This window comes from Cervus elaphus, chromosome 20 (assembly GCF_910594005.1).
Source record: "Cervus elaphus chromosome 20, mCerEla1.1, whole genome shotgun sequence".
Lineage (NCBI taxonomy): Eukaryota > Metazoa > Chordata > Mammalia > Artiodactyla > Cervidae > Cervus > Cervus elaphus.
Window position 1 is genome coordinate 56,908,329 of NC_057834.1, and position 27,050 is coordinate 56,935,378.

Sequence of the window (27,050 nt, forward strand, 5' to 3'; positions counted from 1 at the left end):
AGTAAAGTCCATCAGCAGGAGTGCTTAAGTTGGCTCTAGCCCTGAGCTCTTACAATGCTTGCTTGTTTTTACAGGGCAGCAGAATGAAATGCTTTAGAAAAAGAGCAACATTCTGGAAAACCGTATAACTTTTCTTCCCAGATTGCTTCAAGTCTGTGGAGGATTCCCTTGCTGAACGCCACATCAAAGGTAGGATGAAAATGGGCTTGTGTGTTGGGGTTGGTTCTTTATAATGTTTTGAATGACCAGCATCTCTCCCCGCACAGCCTGCTCACCAGACAGACTGTCGTGCCCCACACCCTGCCGGCAAATTCTCCTTTCCAGGAAGAAACAGACTGCCTGTCTATCTGCCAGTGGCAAATAAAAACTGCTACGCTCTCTCTCAGAATATTTACATTATCCTTTTGCCATTTCCCTCTTTTTATGTATTTATTTTACTGAACCACTTGTGTGAAGGTAGAAGACATGACATTTCACTTCTGAGCACTTTAGAACACATCTCCTGAGAACAAGCACATTCTCCAGTAGAATCATGAGACCACAGTCACCACCAAGGGATCTAACCTGGTCTACTATACAGTCCTCATTCAAATTTCCCCAACTCAGTTGCCAAAGTCCTTTCCAACTTTTTTCAGGCCTGGAATCCACTCAGGGAAGTCATTGCACTTTGTTGTCATGTCTATTTAGTCCCTAAGAATATTTTCATTTCAGCAACTGCTGTGAAAAGGAATTTCCAAACCTGAAGTTCCCCATCCCTTTTAAAATTTCTCGAATTTTAAGAGCTTATTACCCAGAGGACCAGAGGGTGGTACACAGCTCCCCCTAGGATTTGACTTCAGACCTAGGGGGAGGACAGTGTGAGGAGTGACCACCCAGCAATCAATGAGGTCAGGCTTTGCGGTCAATTCCTTTGCAATTCCTGCCTGAAGTCAACTGGTCATCTATTACAGGCCATTCACACTGGTAGAAGAGAGATTTCTGTGGTGGCTTTGATGTCCCTCATGTCACAGCCTTTTGTTACCTTTTTCTATTCTCTCCCTTGGTTCTGCCTGGATCGTGATTATGGAATAAACAAGGATTAAGGGAGTCTAGTTGGGCAGACTTATGTTAAGTAAGGACATACTCCAAGAAAACTGTCAGCACTCTGTGGAATTCCAGGGGAGGTCAGGCAGCAGACCTCCACAAATATTCCCCAAATGGCACAAAGCCTTGCTTCTATTTTTGAGGTTGAGATCAGAGAGCCTATAAACAACTTTAGACATGAGAACTGTCGACTAAAAAGATGTACAACTTGAGAGTTGCAAGTTTTATCTGGGGCAAAATGAGGACAGCAGCCTGGGAGACAGTATCTCAGCTAGCTCTGAGAGACTGCTCCAAAGAGGCAGTCAGTGAAGGTCAATATATGATTTTGGTGAAGGGGGTAGTTCAATGCAATCAACTGCTTACTTTACAAAAAGTTTTCTGCTAGTCACAAGGAGCTGAAGTCACCAAGATGGGATTTAGTGATTTTCTAGATCTGAAGAGATGTAAGGTATGGGTTCATGAAATCAGTTCCTAAAAATATCTATCTAAAGACCTGCTCCACCAGATTCCCTGGAGCACAGAGGCCTCATTCCACCTGAATTCCTTCACGGGGTATTGAAGGCCAACTGCTGCAGTAGCACAGGGTTCAAGCTCCAGAGGCAGATGGCAAATGCCCTTGTTGCTGTTCAATCACTGGCAAAGGCTCTTGGCAAATGCCAATTTCTAGTTGACAGGCAAGTGACAATTTGCTGACATGAAATCCTCTATTCTTAAAGAGGTGGGCTGAAAAAAATTACAAGTGGTTTTTTAAAATTTTTTAATTTATTTTTGGTGTGCTGCATCTTCATTGCTGCATGCAGGCTTTCTCTAATTGCTCCAAGTAGGGGGTTACTCTCCAGTTGCCCACATAAGCGTCTCCTTGCAGTGGCTTCTCTTGTTGTGGAGCATGGGCTCTACGGTGGACAGGCTTCAGTAGCTACTGGTTCCAGCTTTAGAGCACCAGCTCAGTAGTTGTGGTGCACAGACTTAGTTGCTCCATGACATGCGGGATCCTCCCGGAGCAGGAATAGAACCCATGTCTCCTGCATTAGCAGGCAGATTCTTCACCACTGAGTCACTAGGGAAGCCCGGTACAAGTAGTTTCATACCACAGAAAAAAATAAAGTTTAAAGTTCAGATCAGTTTGTCAACTAAACCAACGTCTGTCTTGGATTTATCACAGGAATCTTCTGCATTTAAAACAAACGAAGCATCATGCTGAAGAGGAAGGTTCAACCTTACAAGAAAACCCTGGATGGAGGTTGGGGATGGATGGTCATATTTCATTTCTTCCTGGTAATTTACTTTCTCCTTCCCCACTGCCTGAAAGAAAGCTTTCTGGGGAAAGGCTCAGAGCAGCCTAACAAGATTACGCATGAAACCCTTGACATTGGCATTGAATGGAAAGGGGATCCAAGTAAGGCCAGGAACTGCCAATGAACCTGCAAGTTGAAAATGTTCTCCTTGAGTGAAACCACTGCCATCCTGTCTCCTACTCCTCCTCAACATTCCTTAAACCTACAGAATGCTCCAGCTACCATTAGCAGCTCTGCCCTGGCTGCATGGCAGTTAGGATTTGGGGACAATCACATTTAGCCATCCTAGAAATAGCACTAGAAACTGCTAAAATGTGCTTCTGCGAGGGTGGGCAGGGAGGGGATTCCCCAGCTCAGTCAAGCAAACATGTAACTGCTGCAAGCAACTTCCTTCTCTCCTAGGAGGCTGGGACCTTTCTTCTGTTCTGCCTGGTGTCCATTTCCCAACCCATCCCCACCAACCATAACATATGCCAGAGTTAGGCCCAATGTATATTTCTGACATGTCTGGAAAGGAAGACAGGGTTGTGAATACTGAAACTGGAGCCTGATTTTTTCCCTTCATTCATAAGCAGATCCAACTCCATTTTCTAATTAACTTCTTTCCCTCATCCCCCCAGAAGCTGTTGGGGTTGTTACATGAGACTGTGGTGACCTGAATTGGCATGGTCATCCTGATGGGATTGATGAATCCCATCACTGCTATACCTTAAACCCTGAGTGTGGCACCAGTTCCACGATTCCTCTTAAGTGTTCTCAAGTAAGTCTACTTTAAGATGTCCTCAACAAAGATTATCCTTCCTTCCTGATCCTCCTCCTCAACCCAGTCCTACAGTAAGAAGCTTCCAAGGAGGGGAGTACAGGTCCTGGTGACTTCTAACTAACCTACAGCCCACAGTATAGAAGGACCACACCTCCTCCATCATGACAGAGAATGGGAAAGGAGGGAGGCAGAGGTCCTCGGCCAGGATTTACATAATACAAAACTCCTAACCTGAGGACTATTTGTTAAACATTAGCTTCATTATTAAAGACCACGGAATCTCTTTTCCTTCCTCCCAGAAGTGTTACTAAAAAGGAAACCAAGGACACACTAAATCTGAGAGCCTTCCTGTGGCTGCGCCCCCTCCTCACATCACAGGCTTTGCAGAACCGGCATTATTGGTGAGGATCTTGAGTTCTCCCACTTTTTCCTGCATTATGCTCTGAGAATAGGAAATTATCTAATTTAGTGGCTGCTAAGAATAGTTGTCTATTAATGAGATTAGTAAACAATCTCTCACTTTTTATGGGCTTCTCAGGTGGCTCAGTGGGTAAAGAATCTGCCTGCAATGCAGGAGACACAGGAGACATGGATTTGATCGCTGGGTTGGGAAGATCCCCTGGAGGAGGGCATGGCAATCCATTCCAGTATTCTTGCCTGGAGAATCCCATAGACAGAGGAGCGTGGTGGGCGACAGTCTGCAGGGTCACAAAGAGTTGGACATGATTGAAGCGACTGAGCATGCACACTTTTTGGGGTGTGATGCTACTCTTATGCACACACATAAAACATTTTGGGTTCTCAAAATGTTAATAATTAAGTCAGGCCAATCAGTCACAGTAGTAATGTGGGTACTTGGATGATGATGCTTTCGTGCCTGTATAAGTCTGCTTTTCTAAAAAAGGTCTCATTCCAACTTACCATACTTTATAACTGCATAATCTGCATGACTGTTTTCTGTATTCAGCCTATCTCTCTGAACTGAATGTTCTACGAGCACAGGCCATTTGCTCACCACTATAAGCCAAGTCCCCTAGTCAGCAGCCAAACACAGGAGGCACTCAATAAATACCTGCTGGCAGACGGGAGGATGGATGGACTGATGGACATTTATGAATAAACAAGGTGATAAATATGAAGTCGGAGAGATGGGCAGGGACTTTGGAGGACTTTAAAAAAACAAAAAAGGCAGGGGAGTAATAGAATCAGACTTGTATTTCAGGACAGTAGCTCTGGCTGCAGAGCAGATAGTGGACTGGTGACGGATAGGCCTGGAAGCAGGGAGGTCCACTGGAGGGATGCTGCAGTAATCCAGGTGAGAAAACAATACGATAGTAGCAATGGGGATGAAGAAGAAATACAGATCTGAGCAGTATTGAAGAGATACTGTTAAGAGTAGAGTAACTGAATGTCAGGAAGAGAGGAATCATGGAGTCCTAGGACGCTGGCTTGGACAACAAGGGGGATAATGTATGCCCTTCACTGAGTTGGACGACATGAGAAGGGGACAAAACCTAAAGAAGGCTTGAAGGGCTTAACTGTGGGCACCGAGTCTGGGGGACTTGGGACATAACCAGTCATGTATGTGTTCAGTATAGTCTATGTGCATCTGGAGCCCAAGATCTGCATACTGAGATTTGTGAGTCAGCAGCACACACAGGGGTTTGAACTATAAGTCAGTGTATTCAAGTCACCAGGGAGAGAGAGACAGAAACGGGGAAAGAACCCTGGGGAAAGTGATGCCTAGGGGATGGGCAGACGGTGGGTCAGAGGAAACTGAGAAGCAGTTAGTGGTTAGCATCACAAAAGCTAAGGCAGAAATGTGCAGAAGCAGAGAGGCCAGATATGATAGAAATGACATGAGATATTGGTTTAGCAACAGTGAAGTCTCTGATAACGTTGGTAAGAGGCATGCATTGGAGTGAGATGAGAGGAAGCAGAGATAACCCAACAGACTACTCTTCAATGAAAGAAGTTTGTGAAGGTCAAGAGCTAGGGTGATACTAGAGAGAAACCTGGAGTAGAATAACAGTTTTGTTCAGTTCGATTGTGTCCAGCTCTTTGTGACCCCATGGACTGCACTATGCAAGACTTTCCTGTCCATCACCAACTCCCGGAGCTTACTTAAACTCAGGTCCATCGAGTCAGTGATGCCATCCAATCATCTCATCCTCTGTCGTCCCCTTCCCCTGCCCTCAATCTTTCCCAGCATCAGGGATTTTTCAAATGAGTCAGTTCTTTGCATCAGGTGGCCAAAGTATTGAAGCTTCCGCTTCAGCATCAGTCCTTCCAATGAATATTCAGTGCTAATTTCCTTTAGAATTGACAGGTTCAATCTTGCAGTCCAAGGGACTCTCAAGAGTCCCTTGTTGGAGAAGTCCAACACCACAGTTCAAAAGCATATCAATTCTTTGGTGCTCAGCTTTCTTTATAGTCCAACTCTCACATCCATACATGACTACTGGAAAAACCATAGCTTTGACTAGTCGGACATTTGTTGGAAAAGTAATGTCTCTGCTTTTTAATATGCTGTCTAGGTTGGTCATAGTTTTTCTTCTAAGGAGCAGTCCAAGGAGTTTAATTTCATGGCTGCAGTCACCATCTGCAGTGATTTTGGAGCCCCCACAAAATAAAGTCTCTGTTTCCATTGTTTCCCCATCTGTTTGCCATGAAGTGATGGGACCAGATATTAGTTTTCTGAATGTTGAGTTTTAAGCCAGCTTTTTCACTCTCTTTTACTTTCATCAAGAGGTTCTTTAGTTTTTCTTCACTTTCTGCCATAAGGGTGGTGTCATCTGCGTATCTGAGGTTATTGATATTTCTCCCAGCAATCTTGACTCCAGTTTGTGCTTCACCCAGCCCAGCGTTTCTCATGATGTACTCTGCATATAAGTTAAATAAGCACGGTGACAATATACGGCCTTGACGTACTCCTTTCCCAATTTGGAACCAGTCTGTTGTCTATGTCCATTTCTAACTGTTGCTTCTTGACCTGCATACAGATTTCTCAGGAGGCAGGTCAGGTGGTTTGGTATTCCCATCTCATGAAGAGTTGTCCAGTTTGTTGTGATCCACACAAAGGCTTTGGCGTAGTCAATAAAGCAGTAGATGGTTTTCTGGAACTCTCTTGCTTTTTCAATGATTCAGCAGATGTTGGCAATTCGATCTCTGGTTCCTTTTCTAAATGCACCTTGAACATCTGGAAGTTCATGGTTCACGTACTGTTGAAGACCGACTTGGAGAATTTTGAGCATTACTTTGCTAGCCTGTGAGATGAGTGCAATTGTGTGGTAGTTTGAACATTCTTTGGCATTGCCTTTCCTTGGGATTGGAACGAAAACTGAAACTGACCTTTTCCAGTCCTGTGGCCACTGCTGAGTTTTCCTGATTTGCTGGCATATGAGTGCAGCACTTTCACAGCATCATCTTTTAGGATTTGAAATAGTTCAACTGGAATTCCATCACCTCCACTAGCTTTGTTCGTAGTGATGCTTCCTAAGGTCCACTTGACTTTGCATTCCAGGATGTCTGGCTCTAGGTGAGTGATCACACCATTGTGTTTATCTGGGTCATGAAGCTCCTTGCCACCTCTTCTTAATTTCTTCTATTTCTGTTTGGTCCATACCATTTCTGTCCTTTATTGTACCTATCTTTGCATGAAATGTTCCCTTGGTACCTCTAATTTTCTTGAAGAGATCTCTGGTCTTTCCCATTCTATTGTTTTCCTCTATTTCTTTGCACTGATCCTTGAGACTTTATCTCTCCTTGCTAGTCTTTGGAACTCTGCATTCAAATGGGTATATCTTTCCTTTTCTCCTTTGCCTTTAGCTTCTCTTCTCAGCTATTTGTAAAGCCTCTCAGACAGCCATTTTGCCTTTTTGTTTCTTTTTCTTTAGGATGGTCTTGATCACTCCCTCTTATACTATGTCGCAAACCTCTGTCCACAGTTCTTCAGGCACTCTATCAGATCTAATCCCTTGAATCTATTTGTCACTTCCACTGTATAATCATAAGGGATTTGATTAAGGTCACACCTGAATGGTCTAGTGGTTTTCCCTACTTTCTTCAATTTAAGTCCAAATTTGGCAATAAGGACTTCATGATCTGAGCCACAGTCAGCTCCCGGTCTTGTTTTTGCTGACTGTATAGAGCTTCTCCATCTTCGACTACAGAGAATATATCAATCTGATTTCGGTACTGACCACCTGGTGATGTCCATGTGTAGAGTCTTCTCCCGTGTTGTTGGAAGAGGGTGTTTGCTATGACCAGTGCGTTCTCTGGGCAAAACTCTATTGTTATTAGACAATAATCTCTGACAAAGCCTGATGCTCTGCATTAAAAAAGAGCCACTGTGATCCAGCCTCCTTTCCCAAGACAATATTCTTAGAATGGTCTGGTGAGGGAGTTCTTGCTATGGGAGTGGGGGTGGGAGGAAGGCATGCTCTTAAAGATAAACAGGAAATGAGAGGGCTGCAGAAGGGCTTATATTTTAGGGGAAGACCATTTATAATGTCTGATGTGGACTCTGGAACAGGACTGAAACCCATCAACCTTAGTCCAAAACCTGAAATGAAATAGTAGACTACAGACTTCAGTTAACTAAGGGAAAATCTAGACCTTGGGATAAAGATTTTTATTATCTCTGAGTCAAATAGGAACAAAGTTGGAAGGTTACAAGTTAAGGGAGGGAGGCAGAGTAGATACAAAGGCTGTGTCCTCGGTCTTCTTGATATACACAGTGGAAGGTACAGTCCCAGTTAGTAGAGACAAGTCACATCTACTTACTGCTGCTTGCCCAGACATCAAGGAAAGACCAGAGACAAAAGGTTTTGAACTTTGGGACCAGTAGTTAGCCACATTCAGGTGGTTAAGAACCTAGAAGCCAGCATCCTGTAGATGCCAACACGGAATCCATGACCACAGAAGAAGAGGAAGGGTAATTTTATAGAATGAGGACTCACTGTATTGCTCCTTGCTCATTAGAGGACGCAATCACTGCTCTGTATTTTGAACCAGAAGAAACAAGTCTGTGTCATTTAAAGCTCGTGCATATTCTCTAACCTCATTTTCTGATAGGGGCACCTTTGAGGAACATTATGATTGCAAAGTGCTTGATAAAATGCTTTTTCATTTTTGAATATACAGCCCTGGTGTCCATAGCACTGTTCACTCTAAGTAAAGTCTTATAGTTTCTATCAAATCAGAATGGGAAAAATACATTAAAGGACTTCCTCCTCAACATCCCATCTTTTGAAGCCTTTGAGCCACCACTGATTCCTAGTCCCTCACTCCACACAAGAAACAATACTAATCTGAAGAGTCTATTGGTGAGGATGGAGCAGAACGTCTTGGTTACTTTATTTAGCAGGTAGAAGCTGAGGGAAGAAAGTTCCTAAATGGAGGCAGGTCTCTGATTTGGGTGATCAGTAGATGGTACCAATCAAGAGAAATGAAAAGGGAAAATGGGCATGGGGTAAGAGAAAGATGAATTTAGTTCTGGGTAAGTTAACCTGAGTTAGAAAGATATTGCAGACAGTAATATGAGTCTCAAGCTCTTGGGAAAGCAGAATGGTTATACAAAATGATAAAAACATAGTTAATAGGTTATTATTTACCAGAATTTTGTCTTCCCAGCCCTACAACCTAGGTGGAACTATGAACTATGTCCTTTGTCTCCACTTTACAAAAGAGGAAATATAACTTTTGTAGTTCACCCAAGGTCACACCCCTCCTACAAAGCAGAGGCAGGATTCCAGCAGAGGCAGGCTGACTGCAGGCAGAACACAGTATTCATGACTACACCATGAGGTCCCTCATAGCCTAGTCGGTAAGGATCTGCCTGCAGTGCAGGACACCAGGGTTTGATTCCTGGGTCCGGAAGATCCCCTGGAGAAGGAAATAGCAACCCACTCCAGTATTCTTGCCTGGAAAATCCCATGGACCGTCAATCATAGTGAATAATTGTCTATGTCTAGTGAATGATTGTCTATGTCTATCTCACTATAAAGTGGGATGAGTGCAGAGAGAGAGAGAAAGAATCAGTGATAAGGAACCCAGGACCTGTGGTCCTTCCACAAGCATAGAAAGAAAGTGAAGTTGCTTAGTCGTGTCTCTTTGCAACCCCATGGACTGTAGCCTACCAGGTTCCTCCATCCATGTGATTTTTCAGGCAGGAGCACTGGAGCAGGTTGCCATTTCCTTCTCCAGATTATCTTCCCGACCCAGGGACTGAACCCGGGTCTCCCACATTGTAGGCAGACACTTTACTGTCTGAGTTACCAGGGAAGCTCTCCACAAAGCACTGCCAACTTCAAAGCAAAGAAAGTAGCCTTCAAACAAGCCCACTGAACAAAGGAAAAAAAAGGGGCCACTAGGAAGCCGCTGGAGACAGAGTGAGTATGTGTGGTTTCTGGGCTTTTTGACTACAGAGCCTGGCTAAGTCTCCCTTCCAGTTCCCCTCAGAACCTTGCTATTCACTGCCCCCCTTCTAATCAGAATTCCAAGAAACAAATCCAAGTACTGCAATGAAAGAAAACCTGACCTCAAAGAGGGTGCTCCCCCTAGTGGAGAGAAGGATGGTGTGGGCAAGGAGGGTGAGGTGGGACCAAAGAGTGGGGCACCTGACCCAAACCTAAGGTGACCATACAGCCTCATTACCTTTGCCATCCAGGCATATTCAGCTCAAAAGGAGAGTTAAAGCAAACTCTTAGGTTAGTTTAGCTAACCTAAAGTCTCAGAAAACAATTCTTTTGGACCAACACATCTCTCTCACAGAGGTAACTAGAATTAGCTGTTTTTAACAGATGCTATTGTTAACAGAATGGTACAGTGGTTGGTCAATATATGACCTTTAAGCTCTCCTAAACCTTAATTTCCTGTATTTCTTCCTATCTATCTGGCTGTGCTGGATCTTTGTTGCAACACACAGGATCTTCATTGCAGCATAGAGGATCTTTAGTTGTGGCATGCTCTTAATTGTGGCATGTGGAATCTAGTTTTCTGACCAGGGATCAAATCTGGACGCCCTGCATTGGGAGCATGGAAGAAAGTTCCCTGAATTTCTAATACAATATTGACACACCTATCCCATACTATGTAATGAGGATTAAATGAGATGTTTTCATGTAAAGTGATTAGACACTCTAATGGGACAACTGCCCCATAAAATATAACATGTTACAAAAAGGAACTGGCAAACAAGCTGGTAAAATACAGGTGAGCCAGAGAATCACAGCTGCCAGCAGTTCTAACCTCCCCTGTAAAGGCTTACTCACCACCTGACTTGGACTCTGCTATGCTTTCATTTAGGTAAATGTATTTGTGATGGGGATGACCAAGACTTTTGCAATTTTCTTTGTGGTTTTTCAAGAAGAGTTTGAAGGCACCTCAGAGCAAACTGGTTGGATTGGATCCATCATGTCATCACTTCGTTTTTTTGCAGGTATAAAGCTGACAATAAGCTTGCTGTCCAAGGAGAAGGAACACAAAGGGCAATTTCAAGAAGATTCATCTGTCAGTCATTCAAGACAGAAGCATTACTAACTCAGGTTCATTTATCAATATGTAAGGCTGAAAAGAGTAAGGACTTACAGTGTTTACCTTCACTTGACTTGGCAAAACTGGAAAAATTAGGGTTCAAACAAACGAAGTTGAAGAATCAATTTAATGTCATAGGTTCAGCGAGTCAGTCTCAACTGGGAAGTCAGACCATAAAGCTCTGACCTGATCATCTAAGCATACTCATCACAGTGTGGATAAATAACTGAATTTTGTTCTAGTCATAGGTCACTAGACACAACCTTTTCTTGCAGAGGTCTTATAATGCTTTTTCAGCAAGCTTCCCTTCCAAACCTGCTTATTTATATCACCTTTTCTTCAAAACAAACAAAAAAAACAAAAATTCTTCTTCTAAAAAAGCAAAGTAGTGTGGAACTAGGAATATTAAGTAAAAACCCAATACAGATACCGTTTTGAAGGATACACAAAACTAAAGTCCTTTTATTTTCCTTCAGTTGCCGATTTAAACTACACCAGAAGAGAAGGGATGCCGGGGCATATTTAACTGGTATTTGTTTCTTTTCCCAAGGTCCCCTAGTTGCTGTTATTTGTGACTTAACTGGAGAGAAAACTGCCTCCAGTCTTGGGGCTTTCCTTGTTGCTGGTGGATATCTGATCAGCAGCTGGGCTACAAGCATTCCCTTTCTTTGTGTGACTATGGGATTTTTACCTGGTGAGTCCACTGTTTAAAAAAAAAAAAAAAATGGAATCAGAAAACTTTCCTTTTACTGTGAGTTCAAAAGGCCTACTTATCTCAGGTTCAGGAGACTATCTCATCCAGTACCAAGCCACTTAATGTGAAAGTGACTCCTAGCTATTCTGTTTTTCTTTTAGGTTTGGGCTCTGCTTTCTTGTACCAAGTCGCTGCTGTGGTCACTACCAAATACTTCAAAAAACGATTAGCTCTCTCTACAGCTATTGCCCGTTCAGGGATGGGACTGACATTTCTGTTAGCACCCTTTACGAAAGTCCTGATAGATCTGTATGACTGGACAGGTGAGTCCTGAACCATCAATTCTGCAAGATTTAATGTTGAGCCCTCTCCCTTTGATGACTAGAGAGGAGGTGAGCATGATTCTTCCCTGGAGAATAGATAGCAAGAGACTCTGAAATTACTTCAAGGCCTTGCCAGCCTACACAGGTAACTCAGAGTTCAAGTCTGAGGGGATGGAAGGCAATTTGTGTGGCTGGGGGCTTCCCTGGTGGCTCAGATGGTAAAAGTGTCTGCCTGCAATGTGGGAGACCTGGGTTCGATCCCTGGAGAAGGAAATGGCAACCCACTCCAGTATTCTTGCCTGGAAAATTTCATGGATGGAGGAGCCTGATGGGCTACAGTCCATGGGGTCGCAAAGAGTCAAGACACGACTGAGCAACTTCACTTTCACTTTTCACTTTGTGTGGCTGGGGGAGCACACCTTTGCAGGGATAGCAGTACTCCTGGGAAGCAAGAATCCCCTCCTCAAAGCCTTCTCTTTTACTTTTAAGAAAAACATCTGCATTAAAAAAAAAAAAAAAGACTCCTCCATCAGATTCACTAAAAAGGATGGAATTGGGCAAAAAGAGGATTATGTTCCTTAATAATATTTATATATTGTCAACTATAAATTTTCATGAATGAATAAAAATCATTCACTCTATAATTTTTCTCATACCTGAGATAAAACAATTGGTTTAAAATAACCTCAAGTTATTGGGGGGAAAAAAATCTATGTATATGTAAATATACATGAATATATATATATGACTATTCCTACCTACAGAGCAATTTTGTTGAACTTTCCCTTTTCCATTCCTGATTTTAAAAATCACTAATACAGTGAACAGGACCAGCTGACAAATCCCTAAGACAAGGTAGCAAGACAGAAGAACCTACAGCCAATTCCATCTCTAGAAGCAACACACACAAGTCACAGCTTTGGTCAGGACATGCTGAAGTCAAGCAACCACTCAGTTTCAGCCCCAAATCAGGATTTAAAACACATTGTAATTTTCTAACATTTGAAATATGACTCCCCCACCCCCACCCCAACCAACACACCAAAACATTTTTTCCCTTTAGTACAAATAACTCCTCCCATGCCACCTTTGGTATGGCTTTCTATCTCCAAAGGGATCCCTGTTTTCACAAGGATACAGCAGTGTGTACGGCTAACAGTTAAGTCAATGGATTTAAATACTTTCAGCTAAATTCAAAGACAAAGCAGTGCTTCCAGGAATTACTGTACTAACTGAATATTTAGTGGTGGGGCCTCTTCTCAGTCTAAGGATAGAGTATTGTGAAATCAGAGATAATTTTAGCTTAACTTCTCAATTTTTCTCTCCTGTTTAGGTGCCCTTATATTACTTGGAGCTATCACATTGCATCTGGTTCCTTCTAGTATGCTCTTGCGACCCACTCATACCAAAAGCAAGAGCAGTTCTGATATTAAAGATGAAAGTAGTTTGTCTCCAAGTGGTCCAGAGGCAGCATGTAGAACAGAAACATCATGCTGCAATGAGATACAAGAGTTGGCCATCAGGGACAGTATTACACAGAAGGAAGGACAACCAGGTATAAGTTTAACTGTCTCACAAAATCAAAGCAAAGAGTTCAACAATGAATGTAACAGAAATGAACTCTTCCGAAAATTTAAGGAAGAAACTTATCGGAAAAAGACTACTTCGCGGAGCTGTAAACAAAAACTCTTTGACTTTTCTCTCTTTAAGAATCCTTTTTTCTACATATTTACGTGGTCTTTTCTTCTCAGTCAGCTGGCATATTTCATCCCTACCTTTCACCTGGTAGCCAGAGCCAAAACACTGGGGATAAACATCATGGATGCCTCCTATCTTGTTTCTGTAGCTGGTAAGAAAGCTTACTTCTACCTTACCCTCAAAAGGAAAAATATATTCTAAAAAAATTGGTTACGTTACGTTTTATTTAAAAGTTGAAGAAAAATAATATTTTTAAAAAGGAGTTTTGGGAGGGCCAGGAAAGCAAGTTTTTTGGAGCTGATGGGAGCAGCAAGCCTTCCCTTCCATAGATCTGTCACTGCATCTTGCACACAGGCTCTCCCTACAAGACAGTGGACCCCAAACCAAGTCTTATTTTCACAGGTCAGTAGGTAAGTATTTGCTAAATACTGAACTTACAAAGCTGGATCGTGGTGGAAACAGTCATTTTAGGAAGCAAAAAAATCTGATGTAGACAGCACAGTGCAGTGGTTGAAAGAACTGGTTCTAGACCTAGACTTTCCAGGTGCAAGTTTTTGCAGTGTGTGACCATAATGACCTTGGGTAAGTTACTTGCCACCTCTGTCTCTTGATTTCCTTATCTGTAATATATGAATAATAGTATCTACTCTCAAAAGACTTCCCTGATGGCTCAGAGGGTAAAGCGTCTGTCTACAATGCAGGAGACCCAGGTTCGACCCCTGGGTGGGGAAGATCTGGAGAAGGAAATGGCAACCCACTCCAGTATTCTTGCCTGGAAAATCCCATAGATGGAGGAGCCTGGTAGGCTACAGTCCATGGGGTCGCAAAGAGTTGGACATGACTGTCTGGTTATTACGATAAAACAGGTAATGCATGTAGAGTTTAAAACAGTATCTGAACTATCATTAGCATTCAATAATGTTTTAGTAATATTTGTAGCTAACAATTTTCCCCCTTTAACTCATTGTAAAAGGATAAGATAAATATGTGTACTTAGGCTAGTCATTAATGGATTGGCTAACATTTAAATTGAACTAGAATGAAAAATAAAACCAATCATTTTAGTTGAGTATTTATAAAAATAAATGGAAACAATGCTTGATCCAGAAAATATGGATTCTTTCAGCTGACAAAACAGGCAATCTAAAAAAGAGAAAATGAAGGAAACAGAACTGCTTTGCGCTACCTGAAAATTCTCAGTAGCACAACATTAACTTCTCTCTTGCCAATTTCTGGAAAAGACTTTTACCAAGTCCTTGCAAAACTGACAGCACCCCAATTCCAACTGCTTCGGTCAAATAAAATTTGTGTGCACAAGAAAAAGATACATAGCTAAACTGATGTTTCCCACTGCAATGTCTTGCAGTATCAATTTAAATCAGATTAGGGCTTTACAGGGCTTCCTAGGTGGTGCTAATGGTAGTAAAGAACCTGTCTGCCAATGCAGGAGACATAGGAGACTCGGGTTTGATCCCTGGGTTGGGAAGATCCCCTAGAGGAAGGCATGGCAACTCAGTCCAGTAATCCTGCCTAGAGAAACCCATGGACAGCTGAGTGTGGCAGGCTATGATGCATAGGGTCACAAAGAGTTGGACATGACTGAAGCAACTTAAACACACACACACAGGGCTTTACAACAAGGCCAAAGAATATAATAGCTTCAATATGCATTCTAGGAAAAAACTGTAAAAACAGATATGGAGATGGTAGTATGCATTTTAAATACCTTTTTGTGAAGCAATTTACATTTGAACCATAGGAAGAATTTTAAGTAAAAAACAACTGCAGCTCAAGCTCCTCTTGGTGAAAATCTCTTTCGGTATTTAACTGGTACATTACATATAATAGGATAAAGGATAAGAAGGTTCTATTACCATGAAACTCAGTAAAAAATGTTATTCTTAAATTTTATTCAAATTAAACCACAGTGTCAACATTCAAGACATGATTCCCCATTTCCAGACTTCCTACATATTTTCAAGTTAAGCATAATAAACTTTGGAGGACTTAACTACCAAAACCTCACATGCAATTTTAAGAAAGTGTCTCAACATCTATTTTTTTTCCCAGTGTAAGACTTTATTATTTATACTCCAGTCATCCACCATTTGACTTCCCCAAGACACTAACCTGTGGGTCTACTAATCCTCAAATCTCACTTCCTTACCTGTAGGATCTCTTCAAGGGAGGCCTACTGAGCCCAGGGTCTTCTATAACCTGGTATTCCCAGTTTGGTGGTATAAGGCTTCTAAACACAATCAGAATAAACACTTGATGACTCCTCCACCCAAATCTGGAGGAGTTTTTTCAGTATTTTATTAAATGTTTAGAATAGGTACAAAAATGATAGCATCTACTGATACAAAGGAAATCAGTCCTGAATATTCATTGGAAGGACTGGGGCTGAAGCTGAAACTCCAATACTTTGACCACCTGATGTGAAGAACTGACTCATTGGAAAAGACCCTGATACTGGGAAAGACTGAAGGCAGGAGAAGGGAACAATAGAGCGTGAGATGGTTGGATGGCATCACCGACTCAATGGAAACGAGTTTGAGTAAACTCTAAGAGCTGGTGATGGACAGGGAGGCCTGACCTGCTGCAGTCCATGGGGTCACAGAGTCAGACATGACTGAGCTGAGCGACTAAACTGATACAAATCAAACCATTTTTTCCTCATATATCCTAGCCACAGGGTGAATGAAGTCTTATGAGATAAGAAAAGATGCCTTATATATCTACACTTTTCAAAGGGGCTAGGAAAATGCAATTAGGATTTCATAAGACCTTTTCAATACTGTTCCAGGTATCACTGAGACAGTCAGTCAGATTATCTCCGGATGGGTTGCTGATCAAAACTGGATCAAGAAGTATCATTACCACATGTCTTACCTCATCCTCTGTGGCATCACTAACCTGCTTGCTCCTTTAGCCACCACATTTCCACTACTCATGACCTACACCATCTCCTTTGCTGTCTTCTCCGGTGGTTACCTGGCACTGATACTTCCTGTGCTGGTGAGTAGACACACTCGTTCATGTTCTTATACCATTTAGTGAAAGTATGAAGAAGCATCTCCCCCAAAGAAAAAACAGACTTTGTATTACTTTTATAATTAAAAACAAAAACAAAGAAAAACATTCCCAAGGCCTCAGAACCTTGTAGCTACATCCTATCCAGCTATTCATCTTATCTTGTAAGGCGGGATGAGAGGACTAGCCATGTGGAACAGGAAAGAAAAGCAAAATAGGGAACAGAAGGATTCTACTTTATCAGTCTCCCAGGTTCAGCTTCTATTCTTTACTTCAGCTCCAGAGATTTCTTTGGTTCTAAGATACATCTGGGAAGAGTTCCTTTAAAGAAAAAGGGGCTTCCTGACAAGTGATGACCTCTCTCTTGTGGAGAGTTCTGTATACTTTAACAGGGATATTGTGCTTTTAACTCCTCTCCATCTTTACCCTAAACTGACATAAAATCCTAGAGCTGAATGGAATGGAGTTGTACAAATACTTCTGAGTTTTTCTTGGAACCCCACTGGTCCTTAGAACTAGGTCCCCAGTGTGCTGGAACATAATCCCCAGGAATCTTCAGGCCTGGTATCAATATTAGTATAAGTGGTGAAGAGTATTAAGAGGCTTAAGCAAAAATTAAAACTTTCTAACACTTAAGTCAACTTCCTGTGATATCTGATTTCTTTTTTTTTTTTTAATCTGATTTCTTATAAACCAGTGGTTGGTACTGAAGAATACTACTGTCAACTCCAACTGTAAATACCATTTCCTAACAGAAAAGAGCAGTGAGACACAGGGGGAAAAATATCCCCGAACCAACTAACAAAGATTTTTAAAAAGAAATAAAACCCAATGGTTCTTACTAATAAAATGAAAACACTATCTGCCTACTCAAATTACTATTCCCTATCTACCTCAGCTCTTTCATATCAGGGTAGAATGCCATCCAAACCACCTCAGAAGCCAACTGTTCATAGCTTGCGACAACATACATAATATTTTATCCCTCTGTAGGCAAAAGTCTCTGCAGAATATCACCCTCAATATGGTTAACACTGGATTCTAATCCCTACAGGTTGATCTGTCTGGGAATTCTACAGTACACAGCTTTTTGGGACTTGCAAGTTTCTTTGCTGGGATGGCTGTCCTTTCTGGACCACCTTTAGCAGGTAACAGCTTAGCCTTAGTAAACTTCAATCACAATGAACCAAAATGTTGATACATGATTAATGGTAAAATAGAATGACAATATTAGATAGTTAGAAGAAACTGATGATTATCTCTGGTGTTCCTGTACCAACTCACACAACTCCATTACGAAACCAGGAGAATCTGAGGGTTAATTCACCAGATGTGCACTAAGCAGATTTGAGTCTTGTAGCAGGACTGTGTATATATCTACTTCTCTGGGGAGACAATACAGAGTTTTATCAGATGCCCAAAGATATATGACGCTTAAAAACAAAAAAACAAACAAAAGCTACTAGCACCTTTTATCTAAACAGCAGTCATTACAGAGCTTGAAAACTGCAGGCCTGATCCCTTAGCTCTTCTGACATGCCATGCCGTAAGACTAAGTGCCAGAATCTGTGCAGAGGACATGTGGAGCCACTAGAGATACATTAAGTATAGTAAAACTTTGGGGAGTTCTGTTTTTAAACTAACTTTAAGACCAAAGCATTGTTTTACTTTTTACCTACTGGAACGTAAGACTATTAAAAGACTAACCACTCACACACAAATATTTTTAGGAAACAGACTTAAGCTTTGGTATCTTATGCTACAGGTTCTCAACTGTTGAGAGCCTGTAAGAATTACAGTATATAGAATATACTATATAAGATATTAGTAAAAAAATTATAGTATGCAGAATTACAAATTACTACAGCATTTCTAATCATCCCCAATAAGGAATCCAATCTAAAAATTACTTTTGCTTCCCTCAGTCCTGAAGTAAGACACAAAAAGGGTCTGATCTTGACCCACATTTTTTAAACTAAGTTTTATAATGACATAAGATTTGCACCTCTATAAACTTGAGACTGAGAAAGGCAAATATCAAAAGAAAAAATATAAAAACTTAAGAAACTATTACTGAAGGAAAAAAAAAAAGTACCACTCATCTGAGGTTCAGTTTCAGTATATCTATCTAAAGGAAAAATGTACATAAATACACAACTAAGTCCTGATTTGAATTTATGAACACACCTCTTTCCATGAGGTCTAACTTGGCCAATACTTCATAACTGGAAAACAGGCGAGAATTTTATAACCCAGAATTATTATATAACAGGGAATGGTTAAAAAAAAAAAGACCAAATAGAGGCTCCTAGAAAAGTTACTCTATATCTAGTATCCAGGTCAGTGAAATAGAGGAAAAGAGTTCAAATACAGTTTGCTGATGAATTTTTTCAATCTTGACCCTTCTTCACTGACTATGCCAAAGACACTTTGGAACTTTTTAAGCCTGTTAAGCCGAAAACATTGGACATAACAAATACCAGGGCACAGAACATATTATTCAAATGATAAAGGCAAGTAATAAAACTACATGTTTAGAGATACACATTTTTGTATACATTTAAAAATGTTTAAACAGTTCAATGTATGAGAAGACAAGGCAAGCTTTGTGAGAAGTATTACTTAAAAGGAAAAAGCTATAGATGTATGTGTGGGTTTCAAAACTAATTTGTTGGTCTTTAAAAAAAAAAATTTTTTTTAATAAAAAAGGACCACAGAGCAGATCAGAAAACAGAGTGCATCACTTTATTGTGAAATTTATTTCACACGCACACACACCTATGTAATAGAAAATATATATGATATAAATACATTTCTTATTGTGAGTCAAAAGAAAAGTTACAAGCCTTTTGCTACCCAATATCCACGATATCCTAGCACCATATGTAAGGATAAAGACAGAGCTCATGGTAGAATTTTTACCTGCTAACTCTCAGACTACTATGTAGGCAATCATAATTTTATAAGTTCTACCAAAAAAGCTAAAGGAAGTGATAAGGATGTTGCTAAAAGCTTAAGTATAGATTTTTAGTCTGGGAGTTGCTCCGAGTATTTTAAACAAGATTATGATAATTGATATATAATTCAGTTAAGTTTCCTTCTCTGTATCATGATCTCTCATTGACTACAATGTTGTGCTAGGCATCCTGTTGAAGGGAGATTTCAGGATAGTCCTTGCTCCTGTAAGTCACTGTTCTGTGAAATGACAAAGAGGATTTTACAAAGGCTGTTAGATTTGTCCCTAACTTCCAGCAGCAACTACTTAAGAACATCAGAAATAGTGATTTGCAGATCCACTCATCTCTCAACTGGTATGGACAGTTACATTATTGTCTTTAACTAAATTGAAAGGTTTACTGGTTTACAAAACATTTTTCTAAACCAAACTCATATCTTCTGAACTGTATGAGATCCTCATTTTATACTTACCTAGATTTGTTATTATCAAATTAGAAAAGTTGAAATTCCTATAAAAATTACAGGTATTACAAATGAGCAATCGAGCAAAGAGTAAAATGTTTCACAATAATCCTCAGTCAAAAGACTAAACATGGTACATGAACAATGATTTTCTCATTCCTGTATGGAAATGAAAGAGAAAAACAAGTTAGTCCTACACAGCATATTGTAATAAACTGAAGGAAAGTGGGGGGGGGGGGGGGGGGGAAGCATAGGAAACCCAAGGAACCTATTTTCTTTAAAAGAATGTTTAAAGAAATAAGAAAATTATATACGCACTTTTTGTAACAGGTAATTGTTAAGAACTACAGTAGCAACAAAATTCTTTATCAGATCTTGGCTAAAACTAGCAGGGATTGAAATAAATTGGTAGTTCAAAAATTAATCCGTCCGCTCCCCCCAACACACACATTCCCCACAAGGGACCACTCTGCCCACTCCACCTCACAGCCCTCCCTATTCTTGTCACTACTCAGCAACAAATTCAATTTTAGTTAACAACATGACCTGCTTCAGACTGGGTCAGCTGACCCAAGTGTAGGTCAAATGTCACTGTTCATCCAAACCCAAATTCTGTTTTTTTGCTGGTAGATGGCATTCAGAACTATACACTAACATCAAGATGGAAGCTTGAAAGGTTGTGAAAAAATAAAAAATATTAATATTTTTAAAACATAATATACATTTCTAATAGACCCCTGTTAGCGATATAAGTACAAAAATAGTGCTTTGAGCAAAAAGCAAGTAAATAATCATATTCTCCAATATATCAATACAAGACAGATATACATTACTTATGTGAAATTCCTAATCTTGTACCCTAGGCATTTGGCATGTAAGCTCAAAATGCTATGGGCTGTTCAGTTTCATTTAAGATAAAAACACCAATGGCCCATATTAGCTGCCTATAAGACAAACTGAGTATAGTTCCTTTCTTCCACATACCCCTCCATTTCCCAACTGATAAAATGCATATATTAAGCTAAAATATATTTTAATATATATTTGAATCAATAATAAATATCTGAAAACTCACTTAAAATGTCACAGATAACTGTTTTTTGTTTTCACCACCAAAAATTTATTTTCCATCCATACAGGTGATCTCTGTTATCCATTTAGCCCTCCCTCTTGCCCTTCCCCTATGATAACCACCACTCTGATCTCCGTATCTACATGTTTTGTTTGGTTTGTTCATTTATTTTTGTTTGTTTCATAAATAATCGCCAGGACTTAACGCTAGGACGTAGTCTAGAACGTCTCTCTCTCTCTCTTGCTATCATTTTTCAACCTCACAATTCATCAGAAATACCATGGAGCAAAACTGGTTAATTTTGCATTAACATTTTATCTGTGTTTTATAAGAAAAGACAATGACTAAAATGGAAATTCTTCCATATAAGCCTATCTCTCTCCTATTAATGCAAAAAATGCATCTCTTCATGAAATGAGAGATCATTTCCTACCTCTATTCCATCCTTATTTCAGAGACAATGTTAAACAAATATTCCATCCAGTTCTCACTCAAACTTTTATCAACCATGCCCTCTACAGTTTTACCAGTCATCTTAGCCTATCAGTTGAGAATTTCTCCATGGCCTAAAATGTTATTTGGACAACAAATACACAACCTTTTGGTCTGCTATAAATCCCTTTTGGATATTAGGGGTATGGGAGACACGTAAGAAGGCAGAACAAAGCTCCTCGTCCCTTAAATCCTGAGGAATATACTATACTCTGAAGAGGCAAAAGAAAACAATATAAATCATTTATTTATCCAGTGGTTATTTTCCCCATAAACAACAAACCTCATAGAATTTTACTTTGATTCAGTATGCCTAAGACCAATGAATCCCTATAAAAACATCAAAAACAAACTCCAAACAGCTTTCTACTGTGGTTTAAAAAAAGAGGGGGAGAGGCAGTCCTTCCCTTGCAAGGCCAAGAAATCAAGTTTCAACATCCTAACAGACCAAAATCCTCTTAATAAAATTTACAACACAGAGCCAATAATTAAAAGCTCTACCAGTAAATCTTCCAGCAAATTTCTATCACAGGGTCTTTAGAGAGTTCCTGTCTTAGAAGACACTGAGGTTTGTATCTGCTAAACCATGTTTCCCAAGACTTTCTCCCCTCACGGCACATACAGGAAGTATTTGTACAGCACACCCAAAGTAAAACGACAAGGCTGCTAATAGCCAGGACCCCAGGAATGTGAACAGATCATTATCTCTGCACTTCAGAAGTCTGCCACTATGCTACAGCCCAAGAGATAGCTAGGAGTTCTAGTTCAACAGCAGCAAATCACTTACAGAATTCTCAACTAGTGTGAACTACTATCAAGGAACTTTGGAATTAAGGGCCTTTTAGGAGTATTTTATTTATTTATTTTTTTTTAGGAGTATTTTAAATCTTAACAAAATGACCAATAATAAACTTACAGTAGTAATCCTACTGTAAAGGATTTATAAACCCAGCTAAAAATCACCTTCTGAGCTATCACAGGTATGAATACTTTTTAGGCAAGATGTCAGAGTCATTTTTAAATGTGTATGGTTTAACCCATAAAATGATACAGAGTAGTTTTAAAAAATGAATTTAGAATACTATATTTAACACCAAACTTGAAAGATTCTAATCCTTTTTGCCTATAAGAAAACTGGTTTTCAAAACTTTAAGGAAGCTGAGTCCTATCTCCCCAGTTGTTTTAAATTATCACAGGAAATATTATTTGATATTTCTGTCCAGAACAAAGGTTACACAGCTAATAGATGTAAGGAAGTAATTTGGACCCCAACTTCATTGTACATAAGAATCAACTGGGTGCTGCTTAGAAGGAAGATGCTTAGGAGCCAATGAATTTGCACAATTAACATGCATCTTAAGTGAATCTGACGCAGGTAGTCTGGAGACATTAAGGAAATGCTTAGAGGGGACTTGAGCTTAGGAAGTCTGCACCAGTAGCCAGTGTACTCCTCAGAATGTTGACTACATACAGTATTCCCTAGTGTGGAGTGGAGGCTCAGTCCATGCATGCTTTCCTAGCGGGTATTCTCTGCCATTCACAATGCTTTTGCTATGACCACAGAGGAACCTAGTCTTAAATGTCAATTTATGTGTGTATTTCCTTTTAAAAATGATTAGAATGCAGTGGTTTCCGAACTACCAACAGTAATCCTGAAACTCATTAGGGTTGAAAGTACATTCGAACACAGCTATTTCATGCTATTATTAAAAAAGTACAAAGATCTAATAAAATCAAACCAAATATACCATCTTTTTGTTTATTTTTAGCTGTGCTTGGCAGCATGCAAGATCTTATTTCCCTTGCACTCTATAGGGGAAGCATGGAGTCCAACCACTGAACCACCAAGGAATTCCCTATAGTCTTCTTTTACTTTCAGTGGTGGGGAAAAGTTAATTATTCCAACAAAAGAGAGATGTTTGGTTAGAACAATGAAGCTATAAATTTAACTTAGCTAGTTGTTGTTTAGTCGCTAACTCGCGTCTGACTCTTTGCAAACCCATGGATGATAGCCCACCAGGCCCTCCTGTCCATGCAATTACCCAGGCAAGAATACTGAAGTGGGTTGCCATTTCCTTCTCCAGGGGATCAAACCCGCATCTCTTGCATTGGCAGGCAGATTCTTTACCCCTGAGTCACCAGGGAAGCCCCACATTTAGCTTGATTATGAAGCTAATATTTTCACAGGACAACTAATTAATAATAATACAATTTAGTCGTCCATCTCACTTTTCACCTATTTGCTATTATAAACACCATCATAAAACTAACTACTCAACTACACATTAATATCCTACTGAATGGCAATTAGATCTTAGAGAAAGAATTTTAAAATATGCAAATCTCTCAATTCTCAAGCATGAACGGGAAAAACAGATTTAAAACAAACTGTTTCATTAAACTTTGCACTGGGAATTCCCAGGCAGTCCAGTGGTTAGGACTTGATGCTCTCACTGCCAGGGACCTGGGATCAATCCTTGGTTGGGGAATTAAGATCCTGTAAGCCACATAATACAGCAAAAAAATAGTAATAATAATAATAATAATAAAATCTTTGCATGGAAATACAACTTTTGCATGGAAGCAGTTCTACAGGATGCTAAATAATTCCCTGCCTTGCTAAGAAAATATACTAAATATATCTTAATCTTTAATGTTTCAGAAACAAGATTCTGACTTTAAATGCGTGTGAAATGCATGACTTTATAAGCAGTTTTCTCTCAAACTGTTTAAGTCCCGCTAGGATTTATAAAACAACTCATTTTCACTATTTTTAGTTTTATCCTCCTGACCCTTCAGCAGCACTAGCTACCTCCTTGTCCAAGAACTTCTAGTCTTTTCCCAGAGTATAGCTTCTAATACACCGTCTTGTAATTCACTGGTTATGTATATACACGGTAAATTGCTCTACTAAAGGACTAAGGGAGGCATGACAAAGGATAAAAGGGGGTGCTGCTGATCTCCAGTTTCTCCTTTATAGCCATTTCTAGAAAAGTTAATAGAATGGTCACCTGTTTCTTAGATATCTAAAGGTCAATCAACATAATACAAAAACTTGTCAGTAGGTTTCACTATTATGCTTATCTCCAAGAAACATTTAATTGAGGTCACTGATCAAGCAAGGAGTTAGTAAGTAAAAGCAACTTAAAGTTAGCTGAATTTAAATAAAATATTCCATTTACTCATTACATTAAGAAAAGAAAACAAAAAGCTAATAAAGCAAAGAAACAAAAATTTAAAGTATTTTTCAGAGCCAACTAAGAGAATGGAGGACAGGATAGGAGATAAACACATACATAATCAGACAAAAATTTTATTTTAATCAGACCCATCCAGTGAGAAATCATGTTCCAAGATAAAAGTGAAAATCAAGACATGACATCAGCTCCATGCAGGCAGATATTTTCATCCATTTTTATCCACAGATATAGTCTTAGTACCCAGAACTGTGCTTGCATACGGTACCAAAATTTTTTGAATAAATGATCAGAATAATAGCCTTAAGGGTTTTTTTTTATTTTAAATATAAATACTTACTATAAAACTCATATTATTGTAAGCTTACACCTACAAACATAATATGCATACAGTAATCTAGAAAAGATTGTGAACCCCTAGAGGTCCTGAGCCCTTTTTAGGGAGTCTAAGGTCAAAATTATTTTCCTAACAATGTGCTAAGTCACTTCAGTCAGGTCCAACTCTTTGCAACCCTATGGGTTGTAGCCCGCCAGGCTCCTCTGTCCATGGGATTTTCCAGGCAAGAATACTGGAATGGGCTGCCATTTCCTTCTCCAGGGGATCTTCCTGATCCTCAGGGATTGAACCTGTGTCTCTTACGTGTCTAGCATTGGCAGGCAGGTACTTTACCACTAGCGCCACCTGGGAAACCCTTTCATAATAATTTTGAGACTTTTGCCTTTTTCATAGGAATGACTTTTGCAATAATGTATAAATGTTGGTGCCTTGTACAAATATTCCTTGCCACCACAAACTCACTTTAAAAAAAAAAGCATTTCACTTAAGAAGTTCTAGTATGTGAAAGTCTTTCCCTCAGTCGTTTCTGACTCTTTGTGATCCAATGGACTGTAGCCTGCCAGGCCCCTCTGTCCATGGAATTCTCCTGGCAAGAATACTGGAGTGGATTGCCATGCCCTTCTCCAGGAGATCTTCCTAACCCAAGGGTCAAACCTGGGTCTCCTGCATTGCAGGTGGATTTTTATCATCTGAGCCCCCAGGGTGATTCGAGTATGTGCCATCAACCAAATGATTCTGAGAACCCTTCAATTCTTGTTTTAAAATAACACTTTGATTTCAGGGAGAAATACTGTCATTGTTTAACCCACTTGCCCAAGTCAGTTCCTTTTCACTAGTTCTCACCTGAACCACCCCTGCATAGCCCTTATTACAGGCGTAATACCTAAAGCCCCACTACACTATGAGTGCAGGCGCCATGTCTAGTTTGGCTCATTATGGTATCAACACCTACCTACATCACTGGGAACATAGTAAGAACTCAAATGTTTGTTCAGTGAAGGAAAAAAGACAATAATCAGTTCTCACTTTTTTCTTTGGAAAATAGTTCAGTTTTTTTCTTTATAAGAATAATTGTAAAATGAACTGGTATGTGTTCCCAATTTTCTCCAACTCTCATTATAATACTGGAGATGGGCTCTGGGTCCACAATTACTTTTTCGCCAAGGTTTAAACCCCTAACTCATATGGAATTGATTTAGCTTCAACAGAAAGCAAGACAGGTAAGCAGCTTGACTAACTTTCTAATGGGTCACAATACAGACTAATTACAGGAGGCTTCTTCCTTCAATGGTTCATGGCTAAGAACTACTAACGGCACGATTTGCATCATTAATAGAAATCCTTCCTTCCTTATAGGCTGGTTATACGATTATACCCAGACATACACCGGCTCCTTCTACTTCTCAGGCGCATGCTATCTCCTCTCTTCAGTTTCCCTTTTCTTCGTACCATTGGCTGAAAGACGGAAAAACAGTCTGACGACAAAAAAAGAAGACTGCAGTCAAGTGAGGGCTTAAAAGAAAATCTAAACTAAAAGTCACGGGAAGAAAAAGCATGGAAGGGAAGTATCCTCATTTATAAAATGAGAAGGTGAATCACATAGTTTTTTAAGGTTCCTTTTTGCTTTAGCATTCTGAAGAACGTCTAACTGGTGGTAAGAAGAGTAATACCAACTTAACAGTCTGCTTCTTAACTAGAGATAATCTTTGTTTTCTTTTCATTATTTTGTTTCTTAAATTTTCTATAATAAACATGTTTTGCTGTGCAATAAAACATAAATAAGAACTGCTAAAAACCCAAACAAGAAACCTTTATTTCAATATCATTTCTGAATACTATTCCTATCCATCCAATGTTACTTTTTCACTATATTCAATTATCTGAAATGGTCAAGCTCACTATCTAGACATAACCTTAGAACAAGTTTTACATGAAAGTTGAATAGATGGCTCTTAATGGGAGATAAACTAACATGTTTTCTTAAAAACCATCCTAGTGTTCTCTGAAATACCAGCCTCTCTACAATGTCCTTCAGCTTGTTATTACTATTATTATTCCATCTTTCCATTCTTCTCTGCTTTAAAGTGTCTATTAATTCCCCACAGAG

The 27,050-nt window shown here is 39.8% G+C and overlaps 1 protein-coding gene across 6 annotated transcripts; it reads left to right on the forward strand.

Annotated features, from left to right (window-relative positions):
* On the forward strand, positions 1-26,744 carry SLC16A4 (solute carrier family 16 member 4). 6 transcript variants are annotated; one of them, XM_043875830.1, is made up of 9 exons: positions 1-189; positions 2,246-2,358; positions 10,450-10,582; positions 11,228-11,371; positions 11,533-11,694; positions 13,028-13,543; positions 16,199-16,410; positions 17,480-17,573; positions 26,300-26,744. In XM_043875830.1, the coding sequence occupies exons 2-9, from the start codon at positions 2,278-2,280 to the stop codon at positions 26,458-26,460; spliced, it is 1,503 nt and encodes a 500-aa protein (XP_043731765.1). In that variant the 5' UTR covers positions 1-189; positions 2,246-2,277; the 3' UTR covers positions 26,461-26,744. The 6 variants fall into 6 exon arrangements, with proteins under 6 accessions (XP_043731765.1, XP_043731768.1, XP_043731769.1 ...); XM_043875834.1 differs by having other exon boundaries at positions 51-189; positions 13,028-13,249; XM_043875831.1 differs by lacking the exon at positions 1-189 and adding an exon at positions 3,441-3,542.
* Positions 26,745-27,050: the final 306 nt, after the last annotated feature.

Bases quoted from the DNA above. Each gene is read 5' to 3' on its own strand.
- SLC16A4 (XM_043875830.1), top strand. From the start codon at position 2,278: ATGCTGAAGAGGAAGGTTCAACCTTACAAGAAAACCCTGGATGGAGGT. The intron at 13,544-16,198 runs GTAAGAAAGCTT...ATACTGTTCCAG, and splicing joins CTATCTTGTTTCTGTAGCTG to GTATCACTGAGACAGTCAGT. The intron at 16,411-17,479 runs GTGAGTAGACAC...TAATCCCTACAG, and splicing joins CACTGATACTTCCTGTGCTG to GTTGATCTGTCTGGGAATTC.